We start from the raw sequence: 26,016 nt of genomic DNA, 5'->3' as shown, positions 1-26,016 counted from the left end.
CCATATGCCTCATTAGTTCATCTGACAACCATTTAGGCCTAAACCTTGAACAATATTTCTTAGTTGGTATGTAAAGCCTAGTAGCTTCCACGATAAGTTCTTTGAATGCTTCCCATTTTGAATTTGCTGTTGGCAATATCATCAGTTGATCCCACTGTATAGAATTTAAATACTGTCTCAGTCCATTGTAGTCGCCTTTACGAAAGCAATACCCCTTCCCTTTACCCCTAATGGTAGTTACCTCTTTGAGTAACTCCCACTTCAGCACACTGTGATCACTGCCACCAAGTGGTTCATTTATCTGCAGATTCTTAATGCATGAAGAATCACTACTGATAATCAAATCAAGAGTATTACTCCCTCTAGTTGCTTCCCGAACATGCTGATGTAGAAAACAATCATCCAATAAATCCACAAAAGCCTTGCTACTGTGTGAGTGACCAGCCCCCAAATTCCAGTCAATATCTGGGAAATTAAAATCCCCCATTATAAGACTCTCTGATTTACTGGCCCACTCTATTTCTCCGAACAGTTTCTTATTATACTCATCAGAGTCATTAGGCCTATAGCACACTCCTACTCTCAATTTTGATCTCCCAATGCTTATGTCACACCAAACTGACTCGACACTGCACTGTCCAGCGATGTCGACTGGCTTCACTTCCTTGGATTTTATGTGTTTTTTAACTAATAGCATAACCCCTCCTCCCTTCCTATCCTGTCTATCCTTTCTGTAGACATTGTACTCCCCAAATTCCAGTTCTGCATTTCTTATATCTGTGTGACACCACGTCTCTGAAATCCCCACAATATCTGCCTTTGATGTTTTGAGCAATACCTCAAATTCATCAAATTTATTTACTAAACTCCTAGCATTGGTGTACACACAAGTATACATGCACCTGTTCTTTTTCTTAGCTACCCTAACACAACCCATGTGTTTACTTGTACCCCAATGATTCCCAGCAGTCTCTGAAATATCCTGCATCTTATTTTCCAGGCTGCGGCTCATTCCAATAGAAGCAGTGCAAGAATCACTTTCACCTCTGCCAGTGGCTACTGTTAATCTATTAGTCCTTGTATCCCCCCAATCTAGCAGTTTTCCGACCCACCTAACATTGCCTCGATAGCATCAGCAAACATTCTTGCACCCTTTCTATTTAAGTGTATCCCATCCCTGTAGAAGCAGTCTCTCCTGTTAACAAGTACAGACCAGGCTGAGTTTTTTAAAAGTCTACGCTACACAATAAATTATCACTGAAAACATATACATTTTATAATAAAATACTGTAGTAGGATTGTTTACCAGCACAACATGCTTTCAAACATTAGCTTAACTAGAATTTTTTTTCTGTCTGTGAATTTTCCTGTTCTGTTTGGATTGTCTGTTAAACATTAACTGATTATGATTGCTTCAAACAAGATACTATTTCAAGCTTTGCCCACTTCTGGAACACTTAGTAAAATTTTTATTTATAACTTTAGCATCTGTTTACTGCTGTTAGGAGCATTTCCAAAGCTTCCAAAAAAAAAAAAAAAAGAGATCTGAACTCAGATTTTTATTTTATTTTTTCACTTGGCAGAATATTCTCTCACACTCAGCACTGCTTTAAAGGACCATTAAAATGCCAAGCATAATTTGAGATAATCTGTTATATTTTGAACTTCCTTATGCACTTGTCAATTTCCCCATCAAAACCAATTACATTCATTCTTTCTTCTTTTATAATAGTGTCTAGCATGTTTCACACTGAAAATGACAGAACTGATATTGCAAAATGCCTTATTTTTTTATTTATTTTTTTATTATTATTATTTTTTTTATGAAATCATTCATTTCAAAAAACTTGTTCACTGAATAGTATTATTGGATGAACTGGTTCTATAAACACAATTATATTTAAAGTCAACTAATAGAGTATCTATAAATTATTCACCTGATTATGAAGCTTAAAATTTTATTGTAAGAGGCATCTTAAAATTGTTTGTTGCAGTTATCAAAGCAACTCAATGAGTTTTATGGTTGGCAGCATTGATCCCAGAAAGCACTACAACGATACAGCATTAAAATGGTGACAGTGCAGGAGAAAGTAATATGAATGTTGTGGCTGTGTGATACCAAATCTCCAGTGACAATGGGAATTCCAGATGTTTTCAATGGGAATTCCAGAAAGATATACCTACAGAACAATCAATGAGGCAATGGTTGAAACAGTTTCAAGAAACAGGCAGTGTGCTGCACCAGGAAGGCCAAGTGTATCTGCAGATAAAGTTTCAAAAATTCAAGAAGTGTTTACTCAAAGTCTTACAAAGTCTATTCGTTGGGCAAGCCTGCAGCAACAAGTACTGCAAGAAATACAGCACAGGGAGGTTCACAAGAGATTGAAAGTTTATACTTACAAAGTGCAAATCGTCCAAGAAATTAAGCCTCACAATGAGAGGATTTTTGCCATTCACATTCTCAACCATATAGATGAAGATGAACACTTTCTTGAAAATGTCCTTTTCTATTATGATGCAACATTCCACTTGTCTGGTAAAGTTAACGGACACAACTGTCTATATGGGGATCTGAAAATCTCCACTCAGGCCATGAAAGCGACAGTCCCAAAATAAACATGTGGTGCACTCACTGTCCTTCAGCCAGGTGATTGGGCCATTTCTCTTCAATGAAAACACTATGAACTCTGCAAATTACCTAGATATGCTAGAATTGTATGATGCACCTCAGCTGGGAAGATATGCAGCCATATGTTCTATCAGCAAGATGGGGCACTACCCCACTGAAGCTTTTCCATGTGCACAATTTTCTCAATAAAAAATTTCTTAACTGATGGATTGGCTGGGATGGTCCCATTCCATGGCCTCCTCATTCCCCAGACACCACAACTATAGATTTCATTGCATGGGGCTAAGTAAAAGACAAGGTGTATGCAATAAAGTTAATCAAAAACTAAATGCAACTAGGCATAATATCGTAAGAGCTTTTTTTTTTTTTTTTTTTTTTTTTATGTAAACCCCAAACATGAGAAGTATTAGAACCTATAGTACTTAGTAACATGCTTGGGTTAGAGGTTGAGAAGACGAAAGAAGATATTTGTTAACATTGGACTTGAACTTCTGTAGACTGTAATTTTCAGTAAATATGTATGAAGGAAGGTTGTTCCAGAAAATGGCAGTTGAATGAATAAATGAAGAAGATGAAAAGTTGGTTCTGTGAGTTTGAAGTTGGACAATAAATGGATGTTGGCTGGTGGTGGCATGCGTACGGACTGTTTTGAAAGAGAGAGAGCGGGAATTATAGAAGCCAATTCAGAAGAACAGTGCCCATGGAAATATCTGTAGAAGAGGAATGCAGCAGAAACAGTATGTCTATGAGGCAGCGAGTGGAGAGACTCTGTTTGAGATGAATCAATAATTAATTTAACTGCCCTCTTCTGAATGGAATCAAGAAGCCTGAGAGATGTTTTGGGGGCACCACCCCAGATGTGGGAACAATATTCCATGGCAGGGCGGATTTGCGATTTATAAAAAGTGAGCAGCGGTTTGGATGTAAATGGATGGCCAGTGCTCAAAACAGAAGGAACTGGAAAGTTGCTGGAGAGGCCTTCATCCTGCAGTGGATTGAAAATGGCTGATGATGATGAGCAGCGGTTTGGAAGAAAAGTAACGCCGAGAACGAAAGAGAAAACCAAGTTTTCTAGATGCAGTGGAAGCAATATTTGTAATGTGCTTGTGCCAAGAGAGATTAGAAGTCAGGGTAATCCCCAAAAGAGATATATCATTTTGCCTAGAAATCGGAGTATCACTAAAGATAAGCATATGAGCAGAAGAATCTTTTTTTGCAAGATATAAGACAAGACTGAGTTTTATAAGGGTTGAAATCAACTAAGTTGTCTTTGCCCCACTGGAGAATTACCTGAAGATTGGCATTTAAGGAATTGGTAGCAGATTTTCGAGAAGTTGAAGCTTATTGAGCAGGACAAGGTTTCTCAAAATGGAAAGTGGAATGAAATGTGCTATCAGAGGCAAAACTATGAATAGGATTTCCAGTCAATGGAAGGTCATTAATATACAAGAGGAAAAGAGTGGGGGAAAGAACTGAACCTTGAGAGACACTGGCATTAGTGGAGACGTTAGAAGACGGAGAGCCATCTACCATCACCCTCAGTGAGCGATCACAGAGAAAACTGGATAACCAATTACAAAAAACAGTTGGCAAACCATAAGATGGAAGCTTGTTTAGAAGACCTTTATGCCAAACACGATCAAAAGCCTTTGAGATGTCAAGAGCAACTACTTGTGTTTCACCAAACCTTTCCGTTGAATTAGTCCATAAATGGGTAACATAAGCCAGAATATCACTGGTGGATTGACACTGACGGAATCCATACTGGCGATCGTTGATCAGACGGAAGGTTTCTAGGTAGTTTAAGAGTTGGCGGTTAATTGATTTCTCCATTACTTTAGAAAGAGTAGAAGTAATTGCAATGGGACGATAATTGGATGGGAGGGATTTGTCACCCTTTTTAGGAACTGACTGGATATGAGCAAATTTCCAAGCAGAAGGAAAAACACCTTTGGAATAAGAAAGTGATAAAAGGCAGCAAAGAATAGGGGTAAGTTCGGGAGCACAGGTTTTGAGAACAATTGGAGAGATACCATTGGGACCTGGAGCTTTCTTAGCATCAAGATTCGTCAAAATCCTTCTGACATCCTTTTGACAGAAGACCACAGGAGGAATTGAATAGTGTGTTGGGAATGGTGGGAGGTGTTTTACCAAGATCATTAATACATGAGTTGGAAGAAAAATGGGATGCTAGCAGGTCAGCTTTATCCTTGGCTGAAGTGAAAACAGAACCATCTTGTTTGGACAGAGGTGGAAGCAGAGATGGGCAAAAGTTGCGGCCAATAGCTTTGGCAAGAGACCAGAATGCTCGGCTAACATTAGGGCAAGAAGCAAGTTTTCTACTCTTAGCCTGTTCAAACTCTAGTTTGGACTGATTAATAACTGCTTTACAATTGTTGCGAGCTTTGGTGTAGGCAGAAAATGAAACTGAAGAATTAGAAACAAGCCAATTACGATATGCAACATTCTTCTCTTGAACAGGCTTAGCACATTTATTGGAAAACCAAGGTTTAGATAAAGGACGAGATTTTAAAGTGGAGTGTGGGATAAAGGATTCCATTCCTGCAAGAATAATTTCACTGACACGATCTGAGCAAACATTGACATCAGAAGTTTTGAAACAGTAATCTGACCAAGGAAAGGAAGAAAAGAAGTCTCGCAGGTCATCCCATTTTGCATTCTTGTAATGCCAAACAACACTAGGTTGGGAATAACCATGAGATAAAGGCTCTATTGGAGAAAAGACAAACACCAAGTTGTGATCTGAAGTGCCTAAAGGACCTCTCACTTCGACCGTGTACTTAGAAGGGTTGTTTGTGAGAAAAAGATCAAGCATATGGCTGTATGATTAGGATTGTCCGGTATTCTTGTAGGTAAATGAACAATCTGTGCAAGGTCATTAGTAATTGCAAAAGCCTCAGCATCTCGACCAGCTGGGTCCATGTGACTAGAAAACAGAAGCCAGCTGGAGTTGTGAACATTAAAATCACCAAGGAAAATTACCTCACTGTTAGGAAAGTTGGACTGGAGAAAGTCAAGTTGCAAAGAGAGGAAGTCAAAGAGCTCCAAGTGATTAGTGGAGTTGGGAGAACGGTAGAGACAACAGATGAATTTGAGAGAATGAGGTAGAGAGATTTTAAGCCCGAGAAGATCAAAGAGAGGAGATTCCAAATTGCCAAGTCTCTGACAGGGAATATCAGAATGGACATATGCACAAGTACCACCTTTGAGGAGAAAGGAATCATACAGCAAATAATTTGGGCATCTGAGATGAGCAGTAGTTGAATCAACTGATAACTGAGATTCTGTCAGAAAAAGTACATGGGGTTTGGCAGACTGCAAGTGGAAATGGACATCATTGAGATTAGAACTGAGACCACATATATTTGTGAAATGAATTAGGAAGTGCTTGGGAGGTTTAGATCTTTTCGCTGATTAGCTTGCTCTATTAGTTTGACAATTCATGGTGTATTCAATAGTAAGAAAAAGTGGGTAGGACATGCTGTATGAAGTAATGAAATTTTTGGATATGGCGTACACATGGTAAGAATATACCCAGATCCTTGACATAATATGGCCTCGACAATGCTCCCTGCATATACACTACTCGGACTTCCTCCAGTCACTATTTGGCAGAGTAGAGGTAGCAAGATTATACTACCTCTTGCAGCTTGAAATTATCTACTTATTAATAATTTTATTAACTATATGGTTTATCTACACTGACATTAAATAAGCAAATAAAGTCAACAATGTCACTAAGTTAAAAAATTCTGGATTGAACAGGCAGTGACTTCCATTTCTCAAGAGATGCTTCAAAACACTTGGAATGAAATCAGCTACCATCTTAACATTCTATGTGCTACCAAAGGTGCCCATGTGAAGGTTTACTGAAGTGTAGTTGCATGATAAGAAATTCTTTGAGTTACTTTATTAACTGCAGCAAACCGATTTATAATACCTATTACAATAAAATTTTAATTGAGCTTCATAATCAGGTGAATAATTTATAAACACCCTGTATATATCTTTACAGTTCCAAAAACTCAGTTGGCAACTTGTTATCAATGGATTCTGTTTGGAGCCATCTGACTTTCAACTACTCTAAGGACATGTGCTTTGATCTTAGAAATTGAAAACAAAGTTAAACAGTCTGCAATCCACCAAATTTATTCATAGTCATACAGATTCTGCTGTGTGTGAATTAAATATTGAAATTGTAACATTTCACTGGATCTTACAATGCTGGTAGAACTTTACTAACACTTTTTTTTTTTTGTGTATAAACTTTTTATGTATAAAACATTTATTAAAGTTTGCTGTGAATGTTTTGGTATACTACTGATCAGTTCATCAACCATCAAACTATTTTTAAGTTGTGGCATATTGTCTCTTTCAGGTTTTTATAATTGTGATGACAAGGAAAGTGGCCTTAACTAATTTAATGACAAGGAAATGTTTTGGCTTGTAATTCTAAACTATAAGTAACACAAGTTAGAGGGGTTGTCGTTCTTTGCATTTATTTTCTTTGAATAGAAATTTCTCTTTATACTCTGGGAATGACCACAAAGTCAGAAATTTCCAAATCAGAGAGAATACAAGAATATCACCACATTTAGTGGTCACACTGGCTTGAACCAGGTCAGCTCAAATCTTTAATGATATTAGTATATTTATAAACTTGACGTTCTTTTAGTGATCTTTAGTACTAACAAAATTAAGAGAGGTACTCTTTTATATTGTTACGTTTGGAAAAGAAAAACCTGTAGATTTTTTTTTCCTATGGCAAACTATTCTCAGGTATTTATTACAACTGTATTTATTAACAAAATTAAGAATTTGCAGAATTTTTCAAATAATTAAATTTGTGGAATTTTTTAAATAATCACAGTTTTACTATTTTTTCAAAAAGAAAAAGATAGTGAAAAACTTATAAAAAATACAGAGAAAAACTATGTTACTTACAACAGTGAGACAGAGATGAGATGGAGTCAAAGAGAGTCAAAAAGATGCATTCTCCATTGTAAACCCAGAGAGTTTGCAACTATGTAATCTGTTCTGCATTTTATTTTAATATTACTAGTTAAATTCAATCAGATCAACATTGCTGGATATTTAGATAAATCAGATAATACAGATTACGGTATAGTTTAGGGCTAAAGCCTCAGGTTACGTAAATAGTTTAACTAATGTACAAGTTAGTGGATTTGCATCATTTCTGTACATAACCAACTAAATAAGTAGTTATAAATTGCCATCATTAAGTATATCTCATATTGTGAATACTTTCACGAGTTGCCATGATATTGCACTGCCTCGAATAAGTAATGCTTCACCATAGGAGAAGCCTATTGTTACTTATTCTCAGCGGATATCAAGGCATCATTTCGAAGCTTATTGGCTCCTCATCAGTGGGTGGCAGGTACCCTAGTGTTGCAATTACGTAACTTGTTTAGTTAAACTATTTATGTAACCTGAGGCTTTAGCCCTAAACTATACTGTAATCTAAATTACTCCACACCATCAGGCATCTCTCATATTATGGATTTATACTTTGCAACTGGGTTGTCATCATGGCAACACCAGGGTACCTGCCCACCCACTGATAAGGAGCCAATAAGCTCCGAAACAGTGCCATATAGGTGATGGTACACGCAAAGAATAAGTAACAATAGTCTTCTCCTATGGTGAAGCATTACTTATTTGAGGTAGTGCAATATCATGGCAACTCGTTGTGAAGGTATTCACAATATGAGATATACTTAATGATGCCAATTTATAACTTTGTAGGTGGTAGATGACTTTCATCAACCGGTGAAATACCACCACTTTGCTTATTGGAGGCTTGAAGTGGTGAAACCCATGTTTAGTCTCTAGAGCAAAGTTTCCGGCATTCCCCCTCCCCCCATACTTCTCCTCCTTCAACCCATGCACGGTACTAAGTACTATAGGTTTTGTTACCTTTCGTGTTTGGGGTTTTCATAAAAAAAAAAAAAAAAAAAACCTACTTATGTAGTTAGCTATGTACAGAAATGATGCAAATCACTAACTTGTACATCAGATAATACAGTAAAAAAAAAAAAAAAAAAAAAAAAAAAAGGTAAACTTTTTTTTTTTTTTTTTTCCCAGCCATTATCAACCCACTGCAGGATGGAAGCCTCCTCAACAATTCATGCTGAGGGAAATGGACCATAATCTGCCATGCTGGTCCAGTGCGGGTTGGCAGATCAACTGTATTTAACAGTCAGAGGCTTGAACCCAGGTCTACTCAAAGTGCATGTGCTACTGCACTCCCGCTCCTGACCACTCGGCTACAGAGGCCAGTTTACCACCAGATAAATTCCTTGTGCCCTTGTAATATTCACGTATAATAATTTTTCTTAAAATCTGTTTTCAATTATCACACAAGTATTGTTTAAGTCTAAAAAAACAGTTGCATATGAACTGATTTCTATACATCCTATGCAAAAAAAAAAAAAAAAAAACCCTTAGCTTATCCTGTTTAAGATCATCAACGAAGCTGCCTTTGGCAGCCTTGATGATGACAAACAGGATAAGCTAAGTATTTTTTTTTTTAGTTGGCCATATGGTGAATCACTTCCTTCTAATGCTCACATGTGCAAAAAAACTTTTTTTACATTTGCTCCTGGCCCTCACCACCATGGTCTTTTCATAATGTCTTAAGCATGTTACACATGTAAGAAAGTTATTCTGAGTAAATTTATTATAGATTAATTTATACTTGTCATGGTGTTTATAGTCTCTCTTAGTCATTTCTATCCTGTAGCTTTCATTCCTATTACTAATTCTTGCTAGTCAAGACCAGTAATTCTTAAAATGTATAAAAGTTGGGTAGATTTTAAAATTATTTCTTTTTGAATGGTTCCCATTCATATTTGTCAGATTCATGAGCTGCACCCACTAATCAGAGTTCACATAATGCCTCAGGACATCACAGAAAAAATTTACTCCTTTTACTTTACCTTTGACAACAGCAGCATACTGCCAATATTTAGAATTTGTAAGCCAGAAAATATTTAATGTGGATTGACTTTCAGCCAAAAAAAACTGGAGATCACGTAAAGTATACTTTAATGAGAATTGCAACATACGCTATAAAAAAAAAAAAGCTCACACACGCACAAGTTGCAAAAAAAGGCTTTTAATTCAGAAATCTACAAATAGCAGAACACCTTTGACCTGTACAGCACCCTCAATCCACCTGGGGCATACTTTCTGAGGTGTTGGCAGAACTTTGCTTCAATTCCTCTTGAAAAGCAGTTGCCAGAGCAAGTTTTAAAGCAGGCTTTTTGGTTGCAGCCTAGTAGAGTCCCACTCCACTGCTGCTCATTTAAAATATTAACAAAAAATATTCTTACTGTATTCTGAAATGTCAACTTAACTTAAGCAATAATGCAACTACCTCACCTCAATTTCTGAAAATTTAATAAATGCAAATTTATTCATAAAACAAAATTAATTAACAAAATTCATAAAGTAACTTGAATAACAATTAATTCAGTACTTACTTTTCTATCGTAATAGGAGGATTAAAATGAAAAGCAATAATATCTCCTGGCTGAGGTAACAAGCTCCAAAAGAATGTTTCTCCTCTGTATGCCCTTAAAACTGTGTGCATTTTATATGCCTTCAAAGTTGTCTTTATTTCTGCAGGAGGATTTTTATGGGGATGGTGAAGAGGTAACTTTCCAAATTGTTTATCCTATAATAAAAATGCATATTTATCAATTAATAATCAATTACTTTATGACAAAATAATTCAAATAATGACAGTGAAGTAACAGCTTCACTGTCATTATTTGAAAAGGGGTAAGAGGGACTGATTAGTTTTGCTCAACGATAACTAAGATCTGTGGGCATCTTGAACAGTCTATAATTCTGTATACTAAAATTAAGATTTTAGGATGTTTTTTTTTTTTTTTAATATAAATCTATTTTTTTTATTATGAAAAGAATTCTCCACTTGTAGAAACATCTGCAATGAAGACAATTACAATGATTGCTTCTATTTGTAAACATGAAAATAACTACCTAAAGATCATTAAATCAAAATTAAAGTAACAGGGCTGTACTTTAAATCTCACCTGGTGAAAAGTTTGCACTTTTATGCGTGTATGCAGAATTCTATGAGCAACTTGTTTGTGATATTTGTGATCTAAATGGATTGCAGAACCCAGTGCAGACCAGTTATAAAGATCAAAAATAAGGTTCCAGTTTAACAAGCGGTTAAGTTATTTAATCAGCGGAGGTAAAAAAAAAAAAAACAAGAAAATCAAGGGAAAAAAAAACATAATAAAGAGGGAAAAAAAAAACAAAAAAAAAAAAAAAAAAAAGAAAAATCAAGAAAAAACAAAAAAAAAAAAAAAAGACACTCTTGCTATTTTTAATATTAAGTTATTTAATTAGTAAATTCCATTCCTGGTGATTTTTTCCCCCTTAATTATTGTATTTTCCAGATGACAAGACATACCAGACAACATTTCAGAAATCTTTTTTATTATGTGAAAACATATCTGGCAGCACGTACTAAATTTTTTGGAGTAAAGTAAAACCGATTGGTAACAAAAATGGAAGACAGAAATCACACTAACTCAGTCACTAACGTTGATTCAGTAGAGTAAGTAGCAGGCGTGAGCATAAAACATTACATTGCATTAGAAAATGCACATGATGCAAGAAAGCAAGCTTATAAAACATCACCCAAAAAAAAAAAACCCTTCTCATTTCACCCATACACTTCTACAATTCGTTCCAGCAATCAACCACCCGATGGCTAAAAGCAAACTTCTGCACATCTATCCTACAACTGTCTTTTCAATCAACTTTTCTAGATCCTGTTGCAGCAGCATACTGTCATTAGTACCATTAACAGCCCTGCTGACCTTCATATCATCTGAAAACTTGGACATTAAGTTTGATATACCATCATAAATATTAATAAATACAAAAAAACAACAATGGACCCAACACTGAACCCTGGGGAACTCCACTAACAACATTAGTCCAGGAAGAGCAGTGCCCACTGATTACCACTCTCTGTCAACCATCCCTTTACCCATAGCAACAATTTGCCTCCAATGCCACACTGCTTCAATTTGTGCAGCAGTCTTCCATGTGCAACAGTATCAAAAGCCTTTTTAAGATCCAAATATATGATATCAAAATTATTCTTCGCATCCATTTCCTTTGTGACCACATCACAGTATCCAATCAAATTTGTCAGACAAGACTTCTGTTTAACAAACCCATGCTATGTCTGAGCTATAACTGAAGTCTTGTCTGGATGATCCTGCAGTGCTTCTTTAGCCAGTGCCTCCATTAATTTCACTGGAACAGAAATTAAACTAACAGGTCTGTAATTACTTGTGTCATGCTTTGATCCTCCTTTGTGAATTGGGGTCACATTTGCACATCTCCAGTCCATGGGTACCTCCCCTGAGTCCAAGGAAGCTCTCATAATTATGGCTAAGGGTTTGCTTATTTCCTTTGCTGCCTCCTTTAATATAACTGGATAGATCCCATCCACCCCAGGTGCCTTTCTTATGTTTATCTTCAACAATTTCTCCTTCACTTTGCTCTCAGTTATTACAAAATCATCTAGTTCACTGCCAGAGGTTAATTCACCTCTGGCATTCCCCTCCCTGAATAACTCCTCATGTGTGAATGTAGATGCAAAATACTCATTTAGTTTGTTAGCTACCTTAGCATGATCATCAATAGTCAACCCATCTATGTTAAGTGGTCCAATCTGATTCATCCCTTTCCTTCTAGAGATTACACAAGTAAATAACTCTGTTGTTTTTCTTTGCATCATTTTCCAAGGATTTCTCGCAATCTGCCTTCGCCTGCATAACCTACTTTGTGACTTGAATACAGACTAGTTTATATCTGCCAAAGGCTTCTGTGTCACCTTTTGTGATACTTTACATGCATCCCATACATTTTTCTTCTCTGCCATGAGCCTCATTAGTTCATCTGATATCCATTTAGGCCTAAATCTTGAACAGTATTTCTTAGTTGGAATTAAAAGCCTAGTAGCCTCCAAAATTAAGTCCCTGAAGTCTTCCCATTTAGAATTCAACATTGGTAACATCATCAGTTGATCCCACTGTACAGAATTTAAAAACTGTCTGAGACCCCTGTAGCCACCTTTATGAAAGCAAAAGCCCTTCCCTTTAGCCTTGATGGTAGTTACATCTTTAAGTAATTCCCACATCAGCATGTTGTGATCACTATCACCCAGTGGTTCCTTTATCTGCAAATTCTTAATGCATGAATAATCACTGCTGATAATCAGATCAAGAATATTACTCCCTCTGGTTGCCTGTTGAACATGTTGCTGTAGAAAACAGTTATCCAATAAATCCACAAAAAGTCTTACTAGTGTGCAAGTGACCAATCCATAAATTCCAGTCAATATCTGAAAAGTTAAAATCCCCCATTATAAGACATTCTGATTTACTGGCCCACTCTATATCTCCGCACAATTGCTCATTATACTCATCAGATTAATTAGGCCTAGAACACACACCTACTCTAATTTTCTTTCCCAGTGCTTATGTCACACCAGACAGATTCAACATTGCATTGTCTACCAACATCAATTGGATGCACTTCCTTAGATTTTATGTGTTTCTTAACTAACAGCATAATCCCTCCTCCCTTCCTGTCCTGTCTATCCTTTCTGCACACATTGTACTCCCCAAATTTATATTGAAGTATAGTGAAGAATTGAACAAGCACATACAGCGTTCCTTAAAATAAAGAATCTTCTATGCGACAGTGACCTTACGATTCCTTTAAGAACAAGAACATTGATATGTTTTGTCTTTTCTGTCCTCCTTTATAGAGCTGAGGCCTGGACACTGACAAAGAAGACCCAGAATAAGTTAAACGCTTTTGAGATGTGGTGCTACAGACGAATGTTAACATGGACTGATAAGATAAAGAATGATGAGATCATGAGATGAATGAAAAAGACAGAAATAATTAACACCATTAAGGAGAGGAAAACTTGATAAAATATTTAGGGCTTTGATGAGGAATGACAAACATAAGATTTTGCAACTGACAATCCAGGGAAAGACCAATGGAAAAAGAAGGAAATATTGGTTAGCAAACCTCAGAGAGTAGTATGATCAGAGTAACAAAGGTTTGTTTAGGGCTTTTACCTCATGTTCGTCCACTGCGAAGATGACAGCCAGCCTCTGCAATTAGAAGGCACACCAAAGAAGAAAATAATACAGTCTAAACCTCTTTTCCCATAATCTGAATTTATGTCCCCTAGTTCTGGAATCATTCATAACAGAGAAAATTTCATCTTCGTTCAATACACTTTCTCCTTTTAAAGTCTAATTATTATATAATTATATATTATATAATAATTATATAATTACAAACCTAATTAACAGCATAACCCCTCCTCCCTTCCTGTCCTGTCTATCCTTTCTGTACACATTGTACTCCCTAACTGTTGATGATCCTGCTCAGGTAGCTAACAAACTAAATGAATATTTTGCATCTACATTCACACATGAGCAGTTATTCAGGGAGGGGAACGACAGAGGTGCATTCAACTCTGGCAGTAAGCTAGATAATCTTGTAAAAACTGAGAGTAAAGTGGAGGAGAAATTGTTGAAGATAAACATAAGAAAGCACCTGGGGTGGATGGAATCTATCCAGTTATATTAAAGGAGGCAGCAAAGGAAGTATGCAAACCCTTAGCCATAATTATGAGATCTTCTCTGGACTCATGGGAGGTACCCATGGACTGGCGATGTGCAAATGTGACCCCAATCCACAAAGGAGGATCAAAGGGAGACACAGGTAATTACAGACCTGTTAGTTTAACTTCTGTTACAGGGAAATTAATGGAGGCACTAGTTAAAGAAGCATTGCAGTATAATTAGCATTTAGCATTAGCAGAAGCATATGATGCAAGAAAGCAAGCTCATGCAGCATCAGCCAAAAAAAAAAAAAAAAAAACATGCTCCCATTTCACTCCTCCGTTCGTTCCAAGTACCTGTCCCGCTCAGCCTTAAATTTATTTAGGCTACCAACTTCCACAACAAAGGATGGAAGTTTGTTCCACCAACCAACCACCTGCTGGCTAAAGGCAAATTTCCACACATCTATCCTACATCTCTCTTCCCTCAATTTGAATTTATGCCCTCTCAAATGATTATTCTGAGCAAGAGGAAGAATTCCATCAGCATTGAGCATGCTCAAACCATTCAAGGCTTTATACACCTCAATCAGATCACCTCGCAGGTGCCTAGTCTCCAGACACTGTAATTTGCAAAATTTAAACCTTTCTTCGTAAGAGCAACCCTTTGTTCCATTCACTAATCTTGTTGCCCTTCTCTGTACTCATTCCAACAGCTCTACATCCTTCTTAAAAATCAGGCCTCTAGACCTGTATACAGTACTCAAGGCGTGGCTTGACCATTGCCTTATATAAGGGGATAATCACCTCCTTATCCCTGCTAGAAAAATTCATGTATATCATTGAAAAGACACTATGAGCTACTCTTGCAGATCATCTGCACTGCTCAGAAAACTTCATATCTGCCTGCTTAATTACGCCCAGGTCCTTTTCGTTCTCTACCACTGTCAGTGTAGTACCACAGAGTTGGTACGTTACTCTGGGGTTATTGCTTCCCATATGTAGTACTTTACATTTGTCAATGTTAAACTTCATTTGCCACCTCTCAGCCCATCTGCTCAACTTTTCTAGATCCTGTTGCAGCAGTGTACTGTCATTAGTGTCCCTAACAACCCTGCCAACCTTCGTATCTTCTGCAAACTTGGACATTAAGCTTGATATACCATCATCAATATCATTTATAAATACAGAAAACAGCAATGGACCCAATACTGAACCCTGAGGGACTCCACTAATAACATTAGTCCAGGATGAGCAGTGTCCATTGATTACCACTCTGTCTCCTCCCACTCAACCATCCCTTTATCCGTAGCAGCAATTTGCCTCCAATGCCACACTGCTCTGATTTGTGCAGCAGTCTTCCATATGCAACAGTATCAAAAGCCTTTCTAAGATCCAAATATATTATATCAACATTATTCTTTGCATCCATTTCCTTTGTGACCACATCATAGTATCCAATCAAATTTGTCAGACAAGACTTCCCTTTAACAAACCCATGCTGTGTCCGAGCTATAACTGAAGTCTTGTTTGGATGATCCTGCAGTGCTTCTTTAACCAGTGCCTCCATTAATTTCACTGGAACAGAAATTAAACTAACAGGTCTGTAATTACTTGTGTCATGCTTTGATCCTCCTTTGTGAATTGGGGTCACATTTGCACATCTCCAGTCCATGGGTACCTCCCCTGAGTCCAAAGAAGCTCTCAAAATTATGGCTAAGGGTTTGCTTACTTCCTGCGCTCCTTTAATATAACTGGATAGATCCTGTCCACCCCGGGTGCCTTTTTCATGTTTATCTTTAACAATTTCTCCTTCACTTTCCTCTCAGTTATTACAAAATCATCCAGCTCACTGCCAGAGTTTAACTCACCTCTGGCATTCCCCTCCCTGAATAAATCCTCATGGGTGAATGTAGATGCAAAATACTCATTTAGTTTGTTAGCCACCTGAGCAGGATCATCAACAGTTGAACCATCAATATCCAGTGGACCAATCTGATTCATCCTTTTCCTTCTAGAGTTTACATAGGTAAAGAACTTGTTGTTGTTTTTCTTTGCATCCTTTGCCAAGGATTTTTCATAATCTGCCTTTGCTTGCCTAATCTCCTTTGTGACTTGGTTACAGACCAGCTTATATCTATCATAGGCTTCCATGTCACCCATTAATTTATATGTATCCCATGCATTTTTCTTCTCTTCCACATGTCTCATTAGTTCATCTGACATCCATTTAGGCCTAAACCTTGAACAATATTTCTTAGTTGGTATGTAAAGCCAAGATTAATTCTTTGAATGCTTCCCATTTTGAATTTGCTGTTGGTAACAACATCAGTTGGTCCCACCATATAGAATTTAAATACTGTCTCAGACCACCGTAGTCATCTTTCGAAAGCAAAAACCCTTCCCTTTACCCCTGACAGTAGTTACTACTTTGAGTAAATCCCACTTCAGTACACTGTGATCACTGCCACCTAACAGCAGTGTACTTGCAGCAGTGTACGGTTCCTTTATCAGCAGATTCTTAAAGCATGAAGAATCACTACTGATAATCAGATCAAGAGTATTACTCCCTCTAGTTGCCTCCCGAACATGCTGATGTAGAAAATAATCATCCAATAAATTCACAAAAGCCTTGCTAGTGTGTGAGTGACCAACCCACAAATTCCAGTCAATATCTGGGAAATTAAAATCCCCTATTATAAGACTCTCTGATTTACTGGCCCACTCTATTTCCTGTACAGTTCCTTATTATACTCATCAGAGTCATTAGGCCTATAGCACACTCCTACTCTCAATTTTGATCTCCCAATGCTTATGTCACGCCAAACTGACTCGACACTGCACTGTCCAGATATGTCGACTGGCTTCACTTCCTTGGATTTTATGTGTTTCTTAACTAATAGTATAACTCCTCCTCCCTTCCTATCTTGTCTATTCTTTCTGTACACATTGTACTCCCTAAATTCCAGTTCTGCATTCCTTATATCTGTGTGACACCATGCCTCTGATATCCCAACAATATCTGCCTTTAATGTTCTGAGCAATACTTCAAATTCATCAAATTTATTTACCAAACTCCTAGCATTGGTGTACATGCAAGTATACATACATCTGTTCCTATTCTTAGCTACCCTAACACAACCCATGTGTTTAATTGTACCACAATGACTCCCAGCAGTCTCTGAAATACCCTACATCGTGTTTTCTAGGCTGCTGCTCATTCCAATAGAAGCAGTGCAAGAATCACTTTCACCTCTGCCAGTGGCTACTGTTAATCTATTAGTCCTTGAATCCCTCCAAGCTAGCAGTTTTCCGACCCACCTAACACTGCCTCGATAGCATTAGGAAATATTCTTGCACCCTTTCTATTTAAGTGTATCCCATCCCTGTAGAAGCAGTCTCTCCTGTTAACAAGTACAGACCAGGCTGAGAAAAATTCTGCCCCTTGAGCCTTGCATAATCTTTCCAGGGCCGAATCGATCGACAAGGCTCTCATCGTATACTCCCTCCTATTGTGTCTTTGCAGAATTGCAGACCCTTTCAAATTCAACCCTAATTCACGGCTTTTTTTCAACGGTGACCTGTACTTGTTAAGTAATTCTGCTGGTTTCCTACTCTGAATATCATTAGTGCCAACTAGACAAGACTTCAGTTATAGCTCATACACAGCATGGGTTGGTTAAGGGGAAGTCTTGTCTGACAAATTTGATTGGATACTATGATGTAGTCACAAAGGAACTGGATGCAAAGAATAACTTTGATATCATATATTTGGATCTTAGGAAGGCCTTTGATACTGTTGCACATGGAAGACTGCCACGCAAATTGGAGCAATGTGGCATTGGAGGCAAATTGCTGCTATGGATAAAGGGATGGTTGAGTGGGAGAAGAGAGAGAGTGGTAATCAATGGACACTACTCTTTGTGTCCACTGACTAATGTTATTAGTGGAGTCCCTCAAGGTTCAGTGTTGGGTCCATTGTTGTTTTCTGTATTTATAAATGATATTGATGATGGTATATTAGGCTTAATGTCCAAGTTTGCAGACGATACGAAGGTTGGCAGGGTTGTTAATGACATTAATGACAGTACACTGCTGCAACAGGATCTAGAAAAGTTGAGCAGATGGGCTGAGAGGTGGCAAATGAAGTTTAACAAAATGTAAAGTACTACATATGGGAAGCAGTAATCCCAGAGTAAGGTATCAACTCTGTGGTACCACACTGACAGTGGTAGAGAATGAAAAGGACCTGGGGATAATTGTGCAGGCAGATATGAAGTTTTCTGAGCAGTGCAGACGGTTTACAAGAGTAGCTCATGGTGTCTTGTCAATGATATACAGGAATTTTTCTAGAAGGGATAAGGAGGTGATTATCCCCTTTTACAAGGCAATGGTCAGGCCACACTTTGAGTACTGTATACAGGTCTGGAGGCCTCATTTTAAGAAGGATGTAGAGCTGTTGGAACGAGTACAGAGAAGGGCAACAAGATTAGTGAATGGAACAAAGGGTTGCTCTTCCGAAGAAAGGCTTAAATTTTGCAAATTACAGTGTCTGGAGACTAGGCACCTGCGAGGTGATCTGATTGAGTGTATAAAGCCTTGAATGGTTTGAGCATGCTCAATGCGGATGGGATTCTTCCTCTTGCTCAGAATAATTGCCTGAGAGGGCATAAATTCAAACTGAGGAAAGACGGTTGTAGGATAGATGCGCAGAAGTTTGCCTTTAGCCAGCGGGTGGGTGATTGCTGGAAACAAACTTCCATCTGTCATTGTAGAAGTTGATAGCTTAAATAGATTCAAGGCAGAACTTGACAAATATTTGAAGCGAGTGGATGGGTGAAATAAGGGTGTTTTTTTTTTTTTTTTGGCTGATGCTATATAAGCTTGCTTTCTTGCATCATGTGCCTTTGCTAATGCCAATGCTAATTATATATACTATAATTAGGTTTCGTCCAATGTGCCTAATTACCAAGCTGTATAGTCCACATATTCAGTCTTTTTTCATTCAGATGCCCTTTTGATAATCACACCAGGTGCACTGCCCATCTTTGAATCCTTTCAAGAAGCACCATGTCCTTTTTTTATTCTAAATGCAGTCTTTCAACTGCCTTACACAGTGGAATTATGACCTCCCTACCTCTGCTGTTGTTGTTATTTGGTTTTTAGGAGCATTAGCAACTAAGGACATATTGTCGTGAGGATATGTGGTGGTCATTCCCTGACCTTTCCGCATCTTCCGTATTTGGTGGTCATGGGCTCGAACCCCAGTCTAATCAAGAAGCATGTGCTACGCACTGCCGCTACTGCCCACCTGGCTACAGAGGCACCTCCTACCTCTGCAAGCAAATATTCAATAAAACATAAATAGTACACCATGGGCCTTCCTTGCTGCCTGTCTACACTGTTCAAAGAACTTTGTGTCTAACTGTTTCATAACTCCCAAATCCTTTTCTTCCTCTATGGTTTTTAATTCAACTCCATCAAGGGTATATATTACTCTGGTTACTATTCTCCAAGTGTAAGACCTTCCATTATACCACCTCAAAACATAGTTGCCACTTTTCTGACCATTCTTGAAATATAAGTCATCCCGAAGGCGCACTGCTTGGTGCTGATCATTAATTATTCTATTAATCCTGACATCATCTGCAAATTTTGACATCATGCCTTGTATCCCTTCATTGATGTCATTTAAGAAATTCAAAAACAATGGTGGTGATGGCAGTACTGAACCTTGGGGAAACCCATTTCTTACATTAGCCCAACCTGAAGAGTAACCATTAATCACAACCCTCTGCCTCCATCCTGCAATCCCTCTCGGGATTTTCCGAATTCCAATATGTTCTAGCTTATACAGTAACCTCTCAAGATCCATCCAGCTGATGAGTGACTGTCAAAATAGCTAACCAGTTGATTAAACATGATTTTTCCTTTACAAAACTGCGCTGTTTCTTCAGAATTCAATTTCTATCTAAATGACCTATACTGTACTCTTAATCATCGCTTCCATGATTTTCCCTACCATTAAGCCAGACTGATCGTCTAACTTAGTGGTAGGAAAAATAATAGAAGCAGAGCGAAGTGGCTAACCAGTCAATAGTTAGCCCACTTTGCTCTTAGAATTGCCTTGATGTGCTGGTGATACACTGACACTTCTTCAAAGAAAATTGATCCCGACTCCAGTGATGCATTCATAATTAACCTTAATGGCTCAATTCACTCTCTTGCAGCATCCATAAGAATTACTGGGTATATGCCATCAACAACAGATGGCTTTACTCACATTTAGGCTCAAAAGTTTTTCTAATAAACAATGATCAGAAATTTCATATATTGCTAATTTCATTTTCTCACTTTCTCTTGCCCAGTTCTCATTACCATAAATGGTTTTTTGTCTATGTTCTCCTCCATCAACTGGGTTAATTCTGAATTTGCATTTTGACAAGAAATGATGAATTACACTAGTCAGTGATGACCTTTTGATATTTTATTTGAACAATGAATGCAAATAGTGTATTTATCAGCTTTTAAATTTTAGAATATGTTTCCAGGCTCTTTGTATAATAACTTATAAAACATAATATTTCAAGAACAATATAAAAAAGATTCAAATATTCATATCCTTTCTTTTAATTGATAATCTGGTTTGTTTTTCTTAACGAAAAGTTAACATTGTTACAAAACTAAAAATTCCTTGCAAGAAGATCCTAAATATTTGAGCTTGGAGGGGAGGAATCTATTCTTGCAAGCAACATCCCAAAAGAAAGCTCAAGACACTCTCCAATACAGCTCTACATATTATACCATACTGTAAAAATAATAATTTTTTTTATGATGACCTGAAAAATGCGAAAAGTTATCAGAACCTATAGATGTACACCAACAGGCTGAGTTGAGAAGATACAAAATACTTCTTGGCATTAAGACTTACATTTTCTGTAAGGACAAGTTATTCAATGCTATAAGGAGAGTTTGAATAAATGTTCTTATAGTATTTAGCCATATGGTTCAAGAAAGCCACAGGCTTTTGCTACACTTATATTAGGAATGTAGGATTGGAATTTGGGGAGTACAATGTGTACAGAAAGGATAGACAGGATAGGAAGGGAGGAGGGTGTTAGCTGTTAATTAAAAAAAAAACATAATATCAAAAGAAGTGCATCCAGTTGATACAGATGAACAATGCACTGCTGAGTCAATTTGGTGTGACATAAGCACTGTGAAAGCAAAAATAAGAGTGGGAGTGTGTTACAGGCCTAATGACTTGAATGAGTACAATGAAAAATTTTACAGAGAAATAGAGTGGGCTAGAAAATCAGAATGTCTTATAATGCGGGATTTTAACTTCCCAGATATTGACTGGAACTTGTGGGTTGGTCACTCGCACACTAGTAAGACTTTTGTGGATTTATTGGATGATTGTTTTCTGCAGAAGTATGTTTGAGAGGCAACCAGAGAGGGTAATACCCTTGATCTGGTTATCAGTAGTGATCATTTGTGTATTAAGAATTTGCAGATAAAGGAACCACTAGGTGGCAGTGATCACAGTGTATTGATGTGGGATTTACTTAAAGATATAATTACCGTCAGGGGTAAAGGAAAGGGTTTTTGCTTCGGTAAAGGTGACTACAGTGGTCTCAGACAGTTTTTAAATTCTGTACAGTGGGATCAACCAATGATGTTACCTACAGCAAATTCTAAGTGGGAAGCATTCGAGGAATTAATCGTGGAAGCTACTAAAAGTTTCATACCTTTTAAGAAATATTGTTCAAGGTTTAGGCCTAAATGGTTGTCAAATGAACTAATGAGACTAATGAAACTAAAATCCATGGGATGCGTATAAATTATCAGGTGATACAGAAACTTATAGCAGATATAAGCTAGTCTGTAATCAAGTCACAAAAGAGGTTAGGCAGGCGAAGGAAGATTACGAGAAATCTTTGGCAAAGGAGGCTAAGAAAAACAGCAAGGATTTCTTTACTTATATAAACTCTAAAAGGAAGGGGATGAATCTGATTGGTCCACTTGATATCGATGGTTCGAATGTTGATGATCCTGCTCAGATAGCAAACAAACTGAATGAGTATTTTGCATCTACATTCACACATGAGGGGCTATTAAGGTTTGAAAATGCTGGAAGGTTATCAAATTGTAGCAGGGTGCTTAATGATTTTGATATAACTGAGAGCAAAGTGGAGGAGAAATTGTTGAAGTAAAACATAAGAAAGGCACCTGGGGTGAATGAGATCTATCCAGTTATATTAAAGGAGGCGGCAAAGGAAGTAAGCAAACCCTTAGCCATAATTATGAGAGCAACCTTGGACTCAGGGGAGGTCCCCACAGACTGGAGATGTATACCCAATTCACACAGTGGGATCAAAGGGCGACACAAGTAATTACAGACCAGTTAGTTTAACTTCTGTTCCGGGTAAAATAATGGAGCCATTGGTTAAAGATGCATTGCAGGATCATCTAGACAAGACTGCAGCTGTTTGTTTGTTATTTGATTTTTAGGAGCATTAGCAACTAAGGCCATATTGCTCCGGGGATATGCGGTGGTCATTCCCTGACCTTTCCACATCCTCTGTATCTGGTGGACATGGGCTCAAACCCCAGTCTAATCAAAAAGTGTGTGCTACGCACTGCTGCTCCTGCCTACCTGGCTACGGAGGCACCAAGACTGCAGCAATAATTCAGACACAGCATGGGTTTGTTAAGGGAAAGTCTTGTCTGACAAATTTGATAGGATATTATGATGTGGTTACAGAGGAACTGGATGCAAAAAATTATTTTGATATCATATACTTGGATTTCAGAAAATCTTTTGACAATGTAGCGCATGGAAGACTACTGTACAAATTGGAGCAGAATGGTATTAAGGGTAAGTTGCTACAATGGATAAAAGGATGGTTGAGTGGGAGAAGAGAGGGTGGTAATCAATGGGTGCTGCTCTTCGTGGACTAATGTTATTAGTGGAGTCCCACAGGGTTCAGTGCTGGGTCCACTGTTGTTTTGTATACAGTAAACCCCCGCTATTCCCGGGAGTTACGTTCCTGAGAAATTCCGCGAATACCGAAAATGCAAATACTGAGTTATTGCTCCCATAGTAATGAAAGGGTTCCATTCCAAAGTATGAAATATATAAGAAAAACTAGTCTAAAATTTTGTCTATGTATGTATTATATGTACCTTCATAATATGACTATGTACATAGACAGTACATAGTGAATTGCAAGCATATGGTATCGAAATGAAAATAAGAAACAATTTAATATTAAATGTAATATTTATTAGAAATTTGAAACAAATCTTTCAAACCAGCGTGTTTGCTAGCTAAAAAACTTATCCCGCCAGTGCTATCACCAGTTTCGCTAAAGTGTTGATAAAGGAGTTTTGCCTTTTCACGAATGATGAGTGAACTTAACAGAATTTTATTTTGAGTTCGGTCTTCTATCCACAGATTTAAAGCTTTTTCCATTTTTTTAAATTTAACATCATGAGTTACAGAGCAAATTTTTGAAACAATTAGCGCGTTTTCACGGACACTACGGCGGATTTTTTCTTCCGATTTTTTGATTGATCGTACCGTTGACTGATTGATTTTATAATGTTTTGCCACTGAAGAGACACTTTCACCATTAGAAATTTTGTCTAATAACTCAATTTTATTCGCTAATGTCATCACCTTCTTTGATCTTTTCACATTTCCCTTGTTATTCGTAGCCATATTTTTGTACGGGTTAGAAAGAACTTGTCCACAATAAAGTCACTTTCTTCCGTTAACACACTCGAAAAAGTCTGTTTTACACTGCAAAACGGTAGATTTATCACTTTTGTAAGCATATCAATTTATAAATTGATAAATTTATTCAATTTATAAGCATATACATTAAAAGCAAACGACGAAACCTTCCATGACAAGCGCATAACACACTGAACAAGGATTAGCGAGAAACATCCAAGCTCGCGATTTTGTCACCCCCCCCCCCGACTGAGCGCTGTTTTGACCGGAAAAGATGATTTTAGCCACGCCCATGTTTTTTTATGGCGGAAAATGTTCACGGCGCTTTAAAATTCACATTTTTTTAGGTTTCATTTTATATTAAATCAGCGACAGCGAATACAGATACCGTGAATAGCGGGGGTTTACTGTATTTATCAATGATATTGATGAAGGTATATTCAGGCTTAGTGTCAAAGTTTGCAGATGATACAAAGGTTGGCAGGGTTGTTAATGACAGTAATGGCAGTGTGCTACTTCAACAGGATCTAGAAAATTTGGGCAGATGGGCTGAGGAGTGGCAACTGAAGTTTAAAATTGACAAATGCAAAGTACTGCATATGGGTAGAAGTAACCCCAAAGAAAAGTACCAACTGTGTGATACTACACTTAAGGTGGTAGAAAATGAAAAAGACCTGGGAGTAATTGTGCAGTCAGATATGAAGTTTTCTTCATATCTGACTGCAGGGCAGGTCATGGGGTTTTGTCAATGATATACAGGAATTTTGCTAGCAGGGAAAATTAGGCGATTGTCCCTCTGTATAAGGCAATGGTCAGGCCATGCCTTGAGTACTGTGTACAGGTATGAAGGCCTCATTTTAGGTAGGATGTAGATTTGCTTGAGTGTGTACATAGAAGGGCAACAAGATTGGTGAGGGAAATGAAGGGATCCTCTTACCAAGAGAGGCTTATGTTTTGCAAACTGCAGTGGCTGGAAACTAGGCACCTGCAAGGTGATCTGATTGAGGTGTATAAGGCCTTGAATTGGTTGAGTATGCTGAATTCTTATGGGATTCTTCCACTTGTTCAGACTACGAACCTAAGGGGGCATAAATTCAAGTTGAGGAAAGACAGATGTAGAATAATTGTGTGGAAATTTGCCTTTGCTGACGAGGCTAGTAGGGGCCAGACATGTTCAAAGCTGCTAAGTGGATTTTTCTTATTTCTTGATTTGAAATTATTGTTTTTCTAAAACTTTTGATTTAAATTTAGTAGTATAGCATTATTTTGTGATTTTCTGATTAATTTGGCGTATTTATTCTTTGCTTGGCCTTGCAATTGCATAAAAGTATCGGTAACGGTATCCACGTGTTACAAGTCGCAACTCCGCTGAACTAGAAGTTTTTTAGCCATATTTAGCCGCTTATTGAATATTTTTTACATCAAATTATTTTTTGTAAGTAGCTTATAGACCTAGTAGGAATCGTTAGTTTATTCTGAATTGAGACAGCGAGATTTGAAAGTTAATTAATACTTAAGTGTCCATAGATTTACCGTTCGTAACTTCCCGCCTTTGTCTTTGTCATACGATCGTTATATATCGAACCTAGACAGCGTTAGTATAGTATAGGTTATAAATTTTCAGTGATCGGTAAAATCTATTAAACTTGTTGAACTTCGTTGGCATTTAAATTGTACTTTTAACTAAATACATATACCGACTTAGATTACAAACGTAACATAATTAATTAATACATAACTGATACGGAAGTTATAAAAAGGGAACTTGGAAATAATTAATACTTGACACTAAAAAATATATATCCCGTTATAACTGTGTTGGGAGATAAGTTAGGGTTATAAACTGAAAGAAACATGACTCAGACCAGAGCAGCAAAACAAAAGGCTCAAGCTAATGGAAGTGCTGTGGCTCAGAGGAGAACTGAGGGGGGCAGTTGCCTTCTGAATCACAGCCTTCTA

General features: G+C 37.5%; 1 protein-coding gene across 1 annotated transcript in view; it reads right to left on the bottom strand.

The window, feature by feature from the left end:
- The window catches only part of LOC150079798 (alpha-1,3-mannosyl-glycoprotein 4-beta-N-acetylglucosaminyltransferase B-like), a 186,539-nt gene that overhangs the window by 14,525 nt on the left and 145,998 nt on the right, over window positions 1-26,016 (bottom strand). The window contains 1 exon segment of the mRNA XM_090382259.1: window positions 10,159-10,352. Within this exon segment, the coding sequence (XP_090238385.1) occupies window positions 10,159-10,352 (194 nt within the window).

The sequence above is a fragment of the Mastigoproctus giganteus genome, chromosome 10, assembly GCF_048544385.1.
Source record: "Mastigoproctus giganteus isolate SK-2022 chromosome 10, ASM4854438v1, whole genome shotgun sequence".
NCBI classification, from domain to species: Eukaryota; Metazoa; Arthropoda; class Arachnida; order Uropygi; family Thelyphonidae; genus Mastigoproctus; species Mastigoproctus giganteus.
Note: the sequence above shows the minus strand (reverse complement) of the source record. Positions and strands in the feature narration are given on the sequence as shown.